Source organism: Prinia subflava, chromosome 2, assembly GCF_021018805.1.
Source record: "Prinia subflava isolate CZ2003 ecotype Zambia chromosome 2, Cam_Psub_1.2, whole genome shotgun sequence".
NCBI lineage: Eukaryota > Metazoa > Chordata > Aves > Passeriformes > Cisticolidae > Prinia > Prinia subflava.
Genome location: NC_086248.1, coordinates 91,817,203 through 91,830,955, shown reverse-complemented (window position 1 = coordinate 91,830,955; position 13,753 = coordinate 91,817,203). Strand labels below are relative to the sequence as shown.

General features: G+C 38.0%; 1 protein-coding gene across 3 annotated transcripts in view; it reads left to right on the top strand.

The window, feature by feature from the left end:
* STRN (striatin) overlaps positions 1–13,753 on the top strand; it is a 68,805-nt gene that overhangs the window by 43,331 nt on the left and 11,721 nt on the right. For 2 of the 3 annotated variants that reach the window (XM_063391013.1, XM_063391012.1), the window contains exons 9-15: positions 1,421–1,507; positions 2,057–2,200; positions 4,331–4,467; positions 8,930–9,105; positions 10,048–10,095; positions 10,772–10,893; positions 11,745–11,912. In XM_063391013.1, the coding sequence (XP_063247083.1) occupies positions 1,421–1,507; positions 2,057–2,200; positions 4,331–4,467; positions 8,930–9,105; positions 10,048–10,095; positions 10,772–10,893; positions 11,745–11,912 (882 nt within the window). The remainder of the gene's footprint in view (positions 1–1,420; positions 1,508–2,056; positions 2,201–4,330; positions 4,468–8,929; positions 9,106–10,047; positions 10,096–10,771; positions 10,894–11,744; positions 11,913–13,753) is intronic. The other variant, XM_063391014.1, reaches the window with a different exon arrangement.

The following is a 13,753-nucleotide window of genomic DNA, read 5'->3' as shown; positions in this document are numbered from 1 at the left end:
TAATATTGCATGTAGCCTGGTAAGAAATTTCAGAGATGTTTCTCCCTTAGTGGGAAGATGCTTATGAACACCAAGAAAATTCTCACTACCAATACCATACGCATAGCGATGCAAATATGTCAGGCCCTCGCATCATTGAGGCTGACTTGTTTTATTACTTTTTGTATTGATATTCTCATTAGCTGCTGCTCAGCAGTTGGCTATGTGGCTGAAATCATGTTATGAAATACAAAAACTAAACCTCTTTTTTTTCCAAATTCTAAAAAGAAAGGTAAATAATTACTGTGCTTTAAATTTCTCAAGTGATATTTTTGTCATCTTCGGAATCATTTAATTTACTGCAAGTTAATTGCAAGTCTGACAAGAAGTTGAGCTGGCTAACTAAAGTGTTCATGTTTAACAAAATTGATTCTAAATTTCTTTATGATTAAGATAGACAGGGCATGCCAATGTATGATTACAGTGAAAGTGATTTTTGTAACTTGTCTGTTATTTTTAAAATATACAGACATGTTATGTAGTTCACAGTAAATAGCTATAGGGTTAGTTTAGCAGAAATTATTTAATAGAAGTGTTGAAATTCTGTTCTTGAATAGCTGTTGTCTTTTTTTTTTTGATGATAAAACTTAATTGTTAATATAGATGTAGACATTATTGGAATATGATTTATATCATTATGATAAAAAATCATGATGTAAAAGCAGCACTTGGACATCCAGTGCTCCTTCATGAAGATAACTGCTGCTCAGTACCTTTTGGATTGATTTGATTGGTTTGATCTTGGGAGACAAAGTGGTTTACTGTAGCAGTGAAATTAAGCATCTTTCCATGGACAAACCATCATTGGAGGAGCATCAATGCAGAAAAATCAGGAGGAATCAGAGCCTGTTTTCAGCTATTCATAATATTGCATATAGTGAAGAACAATGTGAGGGAGGCTGTGTGGAGAAAAAAGAAGGGACTAAATAACATTGTATTTTACAAAGTTTGTTTCTATGACTTTAATTTCATCATATATGGTGCTTAGCCACTGAACTGCTACTAAATAAAATACTGTTTTTATAAAGCAGATATAGTAAAGCAATCTTGCAAAATCCTTCTTAGTGTTTTTGTGGATTGAGTAATATTTTGGTGACAGACAAGTTAAATACAATTTAGTTTATTATCAGTCATTATGGTTAGGGTGGACAAAGTAGTGTTTGCAACTGCATTAGTAAACTCATGATTTTGCAAGGCTGTAGTAAACATTCCTAAGAAGTAATAATAGAATCATAGAATGGTTTTATGAGAGAATACCTATATTAGAGTACACTACTGTGTTAAAGCTGCTTAAAAATAGCTGTATTATTTACTGGTCTAGGAAAAAACATAATGGACTATGGGTAAGACATTTTCCCATTCTTAATTAAACTTACAACAGGAAAAACTACCGAAGATATGTTTCAGCCTCAATCCTATATAAAACAGTCAAAACAGGGATGTGGGAAAATGATGGAGCAAAGCACAGGTAAGTGTCAAGGAGGGCATGGGTCTTCACCATATGTAGCTTCAGGAAGTAGGCCAGTGAATCCAGTTGCATTTTTATTTTAATATATCTTTTTGGATTATATAGTTCACGATACTACACTACTGCACAAATAAATTTAAATTACAATGTTGTCATAAGTATATGCTGCACAAAGTACCTGATGCACAAATTCTAAAATATTCACAGTTGTCAGCTGTTGTTTTAGCAAAGTAAATATTCTAATAATTTAAAGTGTGACTCAGTTGGCGGCATTCTTCGGCATCCCATACGAGTAGCACTATGAGTTCATACATATGGGGAAAATTGTGCGTTCACAATTCTCAGTTGCTTCTATCACTTTCTTCTCGAAATTCATTTCATGCTGGATGATTAGTACTGCTGAAATAAGTGCTCATTAGTTTTTCTGTGGTAATGTCATAATGCAAGGTAGGATCCATTGTTGCATGTACTGCTGTAGCATATCTGATATAAGCAGTGTCATCGTGAACTATGCCTAAACCTTTTAATTTTTTGGTTTTTTCTGGTTAGGGCCCAACAGGTCAAAGCTGCAAGATATGCTTGCAAACTTGAGAGATGTTGATGATCTCCCTTCATTACAGCCATCTGTTGCACCTTCTTCTAGGCCCAGTAGCTCAAGGCTCATTGAACATGAGATAAACAGGACGGATGAAGGTAAATATTAAAGAAGTGCATACCCCATCGTAGAGGGTGGATGTTTATAGTTACTTCTTAAGGATTATCCTCTAAGACTTTCCAAGCACTTTACAAATTCTGATTCAGTGTTGCAAGTTCCAAGTGTGATAAATGACATTCCCATTCCTCCATTGTGGTCACTATTAGTAAGGTCAAGACACCTACCTAAGTTGAAGTCTTGGCTGAGTAACTTTGAGCATGATGAAAAAAAAATGATTTGGCATTTCGTGGCTTTATAATATGACCATCCTAAATCACTGGCTTTTGTTTGTGCTCAAGCCTGGCAGACAAGTGTGGACCATAAACTCTGAGGACATAAGGGCATCATTCTTTTCCCCCATTGACCTAATTTTACATGTACATACACACACACAAGCACGTCCTTCTTTCCCAAGTGCAAAGATAGAGGCTCTGCAGGTAAACACAGATGCCTTACTATAGCTTTCAAAAGCATGTGGTGATTGTGTAGTGAATCATTCAGAACAACTTGCAGCTTGCCAGTGTATTAATTTCTGTAATGTGTTCCAAAAATTAAGAAAAATTCTCATAGGGGCTAGTCCAAGTATGGAGAGCCACATATGCATCTTTGAAATGAAGCACTACTATTATGTCTGAAAAATGCTAAGTCATCTATTTGATTCAATATTTGAATTGCTATAATATAGAGCATAATAACATATAGTGTATGAGGCTATATTAATTTGTCAAATATAGCAGCCTTTCAGTACCTAAAGGGAGCCTGCAAAAGAGCTGGAGAGGGACTTCTTACATGGGCATGTAGAGACAGTACAATGGTTTCAGACTGAAAAGAGGGCGGGTGTAGACTGGATATTAGGAAGAAATTCTTTACTGTGAGGGTAGTGAGACACAAATCAGGTTGTCCAGAGAAGCTGTGGATGCCCTGTCGCTGGAAGTGTTCAGTGCCAAGTTGGATGGTGCTTCAAACAATCCTATCAAGTGGAAGGTGTCCCTGCCCATGGCAGGGGGCTGCAGCATGGTGATCTGTAAGGTCCTTTCCAACCCAAACCATTCTATGATTCTGTGATATCATGTGCTCTACTAAAATGTTAAATATGTGTTTTGAAAAATGTGCAAAACATGAGTTCCACTTAGCAGTCTTTAAATGAGAGTGAAAAAGTAGGTCGGCCAAGTTATAATTAAGATGCATGAAAAGCCCTGGTGTGTGGAATAGTTACCAAAGATCTCAGTAGTTCTGCTTCCTTCATGCTCAGTGATTTTCTTTATGAAAGAAGGGGGTAACTTAGCAACGCTTTGAGAAGTGAAAGAATTTTTTGTTGAATGTTCCCTTTCCAACTTTTCTCACATGTACTGAGAGCTATATTAGCAGAGCTCTACTTTCATGTCCTTTCAGTAATGTGTTTTTTAATTCAGAGACTCAAATGGGTTCTCACAAAAAAGGACAGCCGATGGTTACCAGTCTGAGTTTGGTATTACTATTAGCTGTGTATTTCTTTATAAAGCTGAGACACCATGATATTTTGGGCACATATTTTTTTTTTTATTCTAGTAAATTTTCAAATTTGATGTCCTGTATGTTTTGTGTGTAGAGTGAAATATTGCACTGTGAGTTCAAAAGACAGGAAAAGAGAATGGTAGTGTGGGCTTTGGGGTGAAGAAGGTAAAAGAAGTTCATGATGAAAAGGTAATAACTAAGAGATCTAATCAAAGAGCAGTGCTTGAAGGGCTTTTATTTGGGCTGCTCCCACAGCTGTTTTTATCTACGTTTTTGTTGCTTCTTCAGCACCTATTTGCATATTTTGTAGCTGAGTTGGGGAACGTGTTTTCTGTTACTTGTGCATTATATATGGATGAATGGTAGCACACCTTTCCTGCCCGTGGCTGGCTCCGTTTACTGTCTGGAGTCACACACCCCAAGTGTAGGTGTGTTCAGAGGGTGCTGCTTATTGGTAAGTACAGGGATTATCTTTAGAATAGCTGTTTTTCTATGCATTTCTGTGTATCTTTTTGCCCTCAGCTACTTGAGAGCTATGTAGCATTCTGAAAGTGGAAAATGTGCTTCTATTGTACAGTGTAGTGTAAACCAGTGTTTCAGGATTTTTTTTGTTTGTTTATTTTGTTTTCTTGCAGTGGAAGCTTTAACATTCCCTCCGTCCTCAGGGAAGTCTTTCATTATGGGAACAGATGAAGCCCTTGAGAATGAGCTGGGTCTTGGAGAACTCGCAGGCCTTACTGTAGCAAACGAGGCGGATTCGCTGACTTACGATGTAAGTGATGATTTATGGTGACTCAACCTCCCTCTGTCCTGTTGAAGGCAGATGCAAGTTACTTGTGTGTGGACTCAGCAGAAAACATTCTCCAGTCAAAATTACGCTGCCCGAGGATATCACAGAGTTTTACTTGATGAAGCTGGCCTTCCCATACACAGAAGCATTCAAGCTCTCTGCAAGCCCCTCTCCTCTTACTTGCTGGCCATGTCATGCAAGTAGTTGTAAGGAAATTAGTGATAGTGGTACAGTGACTGTCTGGTGCGTGTAGCCCCAGTGACTGAGCAAAATTAGGAGTATCATGGCCAGCAGATTGAAAGACATTTATGTGCCTTTTACATGGGCTCTGTGCAGTTTTGGGCCACTCCACTTCAAAGGGGTTGTAGAGAAATTGAAGAGAGTCCAGTAGCTTGTGACTGATGAGTAGATGTTAAGGGAGCTGGTCCTGCTCAGCTGTTAGGAGGCTGAGGAGTGCTTGAATAGCAGCCTGCAGGTATTAGAGGGGTGCTTGTGAGGATGACAGAGCCAAGCTTCTCCACGGTGCTGGGCATTAAGGCAGGAGAAAACAACAGCAAATTACTGCTTGAGAGGTTCAGGTAAGACACTGGGGGTGAAAGTTACGTAGTAGATGATACTGAAACAGCTTGCTCAGAGAAACAGTGGCATCCCTCTCCTGAGAGATATTCAAGACTTGACTGGGGCAGAGCTGTGGTTTACATTACCTAGTGTGGGGGCAGTAGTTTTATTTCAAACAGGACACTGGACCAGAACTCGTAGGAGGCTTTTGTAGCCAGCACTTCTGTGGCTATGTGTGTAGCCTTATTTTTCTTGCACTGTTTATGAGAAAGATCTTTATTAAATTTGCATCTTTTCAGTTGTATGCAATTTTTTCAGTTGTCTGCAAATTTTTTCTGATTTCTTGGGAAAAGATACTTCAGGTATTAATTTAATCATCTGCTCTTGTCTGATCTGTCAACTTCAGATTAATCTTGCTATTGCATTGCCCAGCTGTGTCAGGGTTGATGATTTCAGACACAATTTTCAATACTGTGTTGGGGAGGAATCCTACTCTTCAGTAAATCTGATTCTTAAATAATCATTATCTGGGATTTTACCATCACAAATGAAGTCTGAGACTTTAGAAATCAGATGCATGTCCTTGCTTTGGAGTTCTACCCCTGCATGTACTTGTAGAGCAATGAAATACGTAGTTAATAAAACCTTATGCATGTTGTGAGTGTGCCACTGCAGAGATGTGACCTACTACTACAGCAAGTTTCTGAAAGTGTGGGATGTTATGAGTCATCAATATTGCAGTGAATGCAGGGCATTTCTGCTAAAATTCAGTATTTTAGTATTATTACCTAATTTGGGCTCAATTCTTAATGTTTTTACTAATTGTCCCTAACTATGTTTTCAGACAGGGGTATGGTAATGTACAAATGAATTTCTGTTACAGGTACTCCTAAAAATCCTAGGCTGGATTTTAAATTCAGAGAACATGACAAACCTAACCCATCTGTATAAGATGCTTTCATTGCTTGGCTTCATTGTGCAAGTGTCCATAAAACTGTTGTGTTTGTTCATGTCAATGTATCCTGAACTAACAGCTTTCATTTGTGGAGTAGCACTTCTTTATCCACTCCAATCCTTTCCTGCATGGTAAAGAACACTAACTTCTAATTAGTCATTTGTCCAATGCCTGTATGAAGTCCTGTGATCAGGAATTCATATTCATGGTTACCTTGACTCTTACCTTTTTCTAGTGCTGACAATTAAAAAAAAATTTACAGATCTATTTGCTCTGGTTATTGTGCACTTTATTGAAGCAAAATGAAAGGCTGGTGTTTCTATTTCAAGTTTCATTGCAACTTTAGCTTACAGATAATACAGTGTTTCTATTTGGGACTATTTCATACATCTGGTTGCCAAATGTGAATCAGGTATGACTAGTGAAAGTTTAGTATGTTATTTTTAAGTGTCAATTTTGAATCACATGGAGAATTAAGTTGAAGGATCATGTGATTCAGTCTTTATATATATTTGCTTTCAAGATTGACAGACACTTTCCCCATTTTCAGTCCCTTTCATGCCACTGACATTTTTGCTGGATTCTTTTCTTCTAAAAAATGGCAGCATTAGCCTATCTCATTTCATGGTTTCAGGTTTTTACATATTGCTTTGTCTGTAAATTGAAGAATGGTTTTTCACTTGGTAATGGAGATTATGAATTTATTACTTAAAAGACAAAATTTTTCTTTTGTAGATAGGTTTTCAGAGTATCTAGCAATATTAAATTTTCCAGATTGCTAGCCAATACACTTAAGTTTGCCTTTTCTTTTTCCTTCCTTTTCATGTTCTTGACAAATGTTCACTTTGGTTGGCTCTGGTTATTTCCCAGATAATAATATAATTTCTGGATAGATTAAGCATCTTCATAAAATTAAAATAGATTTTAGATAAGAATAACTGAACTACAAAATCATTGCATTTAATGCTGGGTACTGATTTGGAGGTTTTGGACTTTGCAGTAGGCCATTGTTTGATTTCTTGCAACTTTGAACAAGAGAAGTGCCTGTAATTGCATGTCATTGCTGGTTTTAGTTTTCAATTAGTTTCGATTTTGTATAGACACAAATATTTCAAGTGGCAAATCCAGATTAGCTGCGAATTTTGGGGTTGTCTGTAGCAGTGTAACATCCCCCAGACTGCTTTTGAGGCCTCAGGTTAGCTCGCTGTTGCACTTTGGTGGGGAGAGACAGGAGGTTGTCTGTGGTGTGAGTGAGCAGCCTCACAGCTGCCAAGGCTGCTGGGCAGGGGATGTGGTGCAGCCAGGTGGATGATGTGTCAGGGCTGGGATCTGTTCCCCCTCTGCTGCTGGTCTGCTGGCTGGGACTGCCCTCCATCGACTTCCCGGTTTATAAACGACCCACCTTGGACTCCTTTTGGAAGGACATTTCTGAATTAGAGACAAGCAAATGGAGAATATTATCCTGCCAGGACTGGAATTCACTGTTAGGCCATCTGAGGTGTCTTTGTGGCTTTTGCAGATGTGGCACAGAACCTGTGCTGCTGGTGTGGCAGCTGGAGGGCAGGCGGGTTCCCCCCATCACCTAATTGGCATTAGGTGCTTATGTTGAGGCAAACAAATTCCTCACCAGATATATGTACAGCTTGTACCCTTTTTGCTGAGACGTTTTTGGCCGGTCTTCAGAAAACCTGCCAGAGCTGCTAACTGTGCAGCCCTGCCCCATCCTTGTACCAGCTCGAGCATTTGTCTGTTCCTTCACTGAGCCAACTTGGCTCAGTAAACAGGCAAAGGAACTGACTTGTCTCCCTGAGCAAGGCAATATGTCATTACTAAGAAATACGATGAGACTAAACCTGCTGTTTCTTATGGCTCCCTTCTCCTTGTTTAAAATCTATAGAACCTTCTAAATTATGTATATTTTTATTATTAAATCCAGATGTAACAAAGCTTAAGAAAAAGCACTTCTGTTCTTAAACCTCCTCTTTCACCCTCAGTCCCCAAAATAAAGTATGTCTTGAAGTGGCTCAAAACAGTTGTTTTGTCTTTGCAGTTAAAGATATAAATTATTTGGAATTACCTGTAGATTGCAACATGATAAACATCAGCACAATTGTTTGTTTTCTTGGTTTTCCATAACCACCGTCAGCAGTGGTTATGGAAAGGTAAATTTAACTCATGGCATTGTTGACTGACAGTGAGAAAGTCGGTTCAGCATTTTGTGCCAATATTTGTTCCGAGGAGCAATACTGAAGTAACTTTTTAAAAAGGCTTCCTTTTTGGGTCTTCTAAAATGCATTTATTGCCAAATAACTGTGTCTGTATACAGGATACCCTATTGCCTGCCAGTTAGATTCTTAGTGTGTAGCCAAGTCCTTTTTGCCTTTTTTTTCCCTATTCTGCCAAACTTTACTTGTCATGCATTATTACAGAGCTTGCATTGCCTTAGCTGGGTGAGTTAGGTTGTGCTCCTTTCTGTGGTTCTAGAGATTTCTGTGTTTCTCTCAGATCTTTCCTTTAGAGGTGCCATGTCAGTAGTACTCCGGGTATTCAGGGACCGCACCTTGGTGACTCAAGCCCAACTTTGTAGGTGAATGAGCCAGTAGGTGTAGATCAAATTTTAAATACTTAATTGAGTTCATTGAAGTATCAGTGCTTTTAAAGTGTGTAATTTTACAGACATGAGAGTATTTCAGATTTGCATAGAATTTATTACTGTGGTAATGCAACATTACTTTATGGAATACATCTACCTTGATTCTCATTTTGAAGTGTCTGGTTAGGGTTAAGTGGACTGTTGTTTGAGAGCAGGGTATTGTGAACAGTGGGTGAGGTAATTTGACATCTTCTGAAAATGCCAAACTAAATTTTTGATTTTGTCCTTTTGTTGTACCTTCCAGCTTAATTACAAGTTTGGCAATTTTTTTTTATTAGATAGCCAACAATAAGGATGCATTGAGAAAGACTTGGAACCCCAAATTTACGTTAAGAAGTCACTTTGATGGAATAAGAGGTCTCGCTTTTCATCCGGTTGAACCAGTCTTAATAACAGCTTCAGAGGACCATACATTAAAAATGTGGAATTTACAAAAAACTGCCCCAGCAAAAAAGTAAGATTTTTTCTTTCTTTTCTTCAAAAACAATTCTAATTTATGAAGACAAAAAAACCTCTAGATACTACTTCTCTGAATGGCCCTTGGAGTTAAATGAAAAGTGTTCCCTGAATATAAGAGTAGGAAAACAGCTCTCAGAGAAGGGTGGAGATGCCTAAAGAATGCCAGAAAAAAATCCATGTGTGTTTGTGGATGTGTTTTGTTTGTGAAGAGGAAAACCATTCACTTTTTAATATTTTCCTTGTAGATAACATGACAAATTAATTTACTAGTGAAAATATTTGGATGTGGCCTGTTAGTGTGCTTGCATGTGTATATAAATGTATAGGATACATTTATATATGTATGCATATGTCTGTATACACATACATGCATATACATGTACACAGCTTGAAACTCTGAGATGTTGCCAGGTTCCTTTGTTCACTGTCTCTTGCAAATTGCTGGGAATTTGCAGAAATGAGAGGAAGTTCATACTGGGGCTGATGTGGTTAAGGGACTATGTCACACCTTTGAGGAGAACTGGGCATAACACAGAGTCCTCCCTTGGGTTGATAAAGTCCAGAGCAGCAAATTTGGAAGCACTTCGGTGTTGATAGAAAAACTATCAGTCCAAAACTCCTTTAATGCATGATACATTCCATGTGATGCTGGTGTCTCTCCAGTCCTTCTGCTCCACTGATGTACCTACCTGTTTGATGGGTCTGTGAGCTACCTTGAAGGTCTTTGAACAAAAACCAAACAACAAATCCTCTCATGTTTTGAAAGACTGCAAGTAGTTCCTAGACATGTGAAAAATCATGTTGGCAGAGGAAGTTGTGGGAGAAACACTGTGAAAGATGTAGCAGGGATTTTAAGAATTTAGCAGTTCTGGCACATTTTTGTAAAGCATTGCATAAGATGGTATACGTGTTAACATTTTTATCATACTTCATTTAGGAGTGCTTCTCTTGATGTAGAGCCAATATATACCTTCCGAGCACATAAGTAAGTACTTCCTGAGAAATACTGTCATGTTTTGAGAAAAATATGATTTTTAACCAGAAACAGAATTTTTAAAAATATTAATTTCCACCTATCAGCTACTGATTTCATGTGATGCTTTTAGTTCCTATGTTGTTTAGAATATCTGCATGTGTTCTTCTCCTTTCTGCATAGTTATGTCTGAAGTCAGATACACTACAATTTTAAAACGAAAAACTTTAAAATGGTACAGATCAAATTTGGTTAGGTGTTCTGTTCATCACTGCACCTTTTGCCTTTTTTGCCACATACTTGCATATGTGGAATGGAACTGAAGAAGAGTGAATGCAGTGAAATTAAATCTACTCAGATAATTTCATGAAAGAGCCTTCAATCATTTGAAAAGAGAAAAACTCTGTTTATGCGAAATATAAAATCCTAGAGTTTAAACTGTGATGTTTTTCACATTTTGCGTGCATAATGATTAATTGTCCTGATTGTAGTTGTATTACCAGATATTGTGCAGGGTATTTTTGTGGGAAGTCTTGTAGGATATGATTTCATTGTGCAGAATTTTTGTTGCAATCCATGCAGCAAGTGATTTGCATCTAACCTAAAAGAAATTTGAGGATTCTGAAAGCTGACATTGTGTTTCACGCAATAAAAATGTTGATAGCTTTTCTTTGGGGCTTTCTTGCAGTGGACCAGTGCTGTGTGTGGTGATGAGCAGTAATGGTGAGCAGTGCTACAGTGGGGGAACGGATGGCCTCATCCATGGCTGGAGCACAACCAACCCAAACATCGACCCCTATGACTCTTACGGTACGTTGCTGTCACACGCAGCAGTGAAGGGATAAGTTTGGTGACAGTAAATGTCACTGAAATAGTGTAATTTATAGATAATTTGTAGATAATGCTTCTGGGAAAGTTTAAAGAGCAAATTGAATGTTATCTTCAATTACTTCAAATAACCTTTCTTTTAATGCCGATGCTGCTTGATGGCAAGATAAAATGTAATTTTCTTAAAAAAGGCCTTGATCTCATCATAGTTTTGGGGAACAGCTAGTCTAAAGTACAGGTTTTAAAAGTACAGGACTAAACCTGATAGTTTGGCAAGTTCAGAAAATGTGTATTTTAGTGTTCTTTTCTTTGACAAAGTTCTGTGGAGTTGAGATAAAAAGGTTTTATAGTCTGAGACCAAAGCTGTTGATGTAGGTTAGAAACAGCTGAAAAGGCACAGTTTGGTAAAATCGAGTGGATGTCAGCCTTGTGTCTGGATTTTATGATTGAATTTTCACTTCTGGTAGCTTCAGATGCAGTTGGCCTCATAGCTAACTTCTGCATAAAAAGGACTGCTGTGACATTAATGACTGTTTGAAAGTGAGTTTTTATAATGGAGTGTGTTTTGCCAAAGTGAGTACTGTCCCTTCTGCTGAAACATTGTTTTGTTCCTTTAGTTGTAAACTGGGTAATTGAATGTCACATATGTTGCTGAAATTCAAGCAACTTAATGGCAGAATAATTAAGACTTCTGTATTGATATGATATGATTGATCTTGGGTTTTTTTATGGGTTATCTTCCAAAGGTTGGTGCCTAAAGGCAGGCTAAGATACAGCTATGTACTTAATTCAGATTTTGTTTTGCGATGTGTTTTGTTGTGTTCTGTTCACAGATCCTTCTGTTCTCAGAGGTGCTTTTGTAGGCCATACTGATGCCGTGTGGGGTCTGGTTTACAGTGGAGCTCACCAGCGTTTGCTGTCCTGCTCAGCAGACGGCACTATACGTTTGTGGAAAGCGACAGAAGTTGCTCCAGCTCTCAATATATTTAATGATAATCAAGGTATGGAAAGTAGCCCTACCCTGAAGGTCATGAGCATTCACTGTCCAGACCGATGGAATTACTGAATAGAAATACTTCTTGGGCTTCTTTCTGGATTTTGTATCTTTATTAATGTTTTTGGGAAGAGTAAATTTTGTGACCCATCTTAGACTTTACCTGAATCTATACCTGTGTGCAGGGGGACAGTTAGATACATCTAAAAGCCAACTGCTGCAGATGATCTGCTGATGTTCCTAGCACCATGGAGCATAATGTGTTAACTCCGTAATTCAGATTCAGACTTGAGTTTCCACTAGGCCCTTGCTTTTGTTTGTCCAGAATTAAAAAGCTTTTTCTTTCCCCAATGGAATTTTGGGGTAACCAGTGTTTCACTTCAGGCCAGTGTCGTTGTACCTTCCAGATTTGTTCCTTGTACCTCTAACACAGAGATTCCAATTGAATTTCTGAGTTTGTACATTAACTAATAACAATAACCTGGTGATTCTAAACACTGCTAGTTGAAAAGAAATAACTCCTTTGGAGTTAGTTACTGAAATGTTATGCACAAGTAAAAATCCCACTGGTTAGAATCTAATTTCTGACGGTTGCTGTCTGTCTGAGTCAGTGCACCAGAACAAGCTCATTGACATTGCCAAACTCTCTTAGAGCTGACAGTCATTAAAGACAGCCCATGAGCTGAGACAGTTCCTTGTCTCTTCAGAAAAACTTTGAGGCAAAATAAACCTTGTCACAGCTGAACAGACATGTCAAATTACAGTGTAAAGCTGGTCTGATACGCCATTGCTTGTTAGTTAAAACAGACTGAGCAAAACAGAAACATTCTATGTATTTTAGTTTTTGCAAAACTATATTTCTAAAGGTATGCAGGCTTCTTGTCAGCTTGCCTATCTGCCTGCTTTTCCTGGTAGAGTTTTGGAGTTTGTTACTGTGAGTTGTTTAGTTTTTAATGATGAAACTAAGGGGAAAGGAATAGTTTTGCCTCACAGAGTTAATATTAGGGCTTTTTTTGTGTTCTAAACTGGAATGGAGCCTAGTTGTGAAATCCAAAGACTGAAAACTTAGTTTCCTATGACTTATTGATAACCGTGAACAAACTCCCTAAAATATCCATCACTCATTACTCAAGTCCTTTAGATTAACCATTGTAGGTGTAGGAGGAAGCTACAGATAAGCATGCATGGCAGTGGCAGAAAAGGTCACTTGAGAAACGTGTTTTCTTCTCACACAATCCTTTTTGGCTTTTTTCAAGTACTTGTAGGTAGCTACTGCCATTCCTGAGAAATGTTACTGAGGTCCTGTGTCTCAGAAAGATATTTCTCCCATGAATCTTTAGAGAGTTCACAGGGATGTGATGGTATTCCTGTGTTATCTGAATCTATGATCCAACATTAGGTTGCTTAAAATTCAATTTCTCACTCTCTATCTTTTCCTCCTCCTCCTGGCGTCTGTTGCAGCTAGTGTTGTTCTTTCACATAGCAGGTGGTGAACAGGACATTTGAGGAGAAAAATCCTAAGGGATATATCCTGTCCCCAAGCTTTGTTGATTTGTCCTTCTGTCCTGTAGTGTGCAGATAGCTACAGTATAAGGAGATCAAATATATACCACAATAGGCAGAAGCTTTGAAATACAAGTTAATAATGTATTTATATACATGATGACAGTTCCAGTGTGTAAAATCTACACCTGGAGAACTTTGGTGTATTTTTAAGCTCTGATTTTGTCTAAGTTAATTATAACAGTGTTAATCATCTGTCACATGAGTTGTTATACCAGTCCAATTTCATGTCCTTTTACATGAAGCAATGGAGTTTGGTGGAATTTTTTGAGAACTGCTGTGACA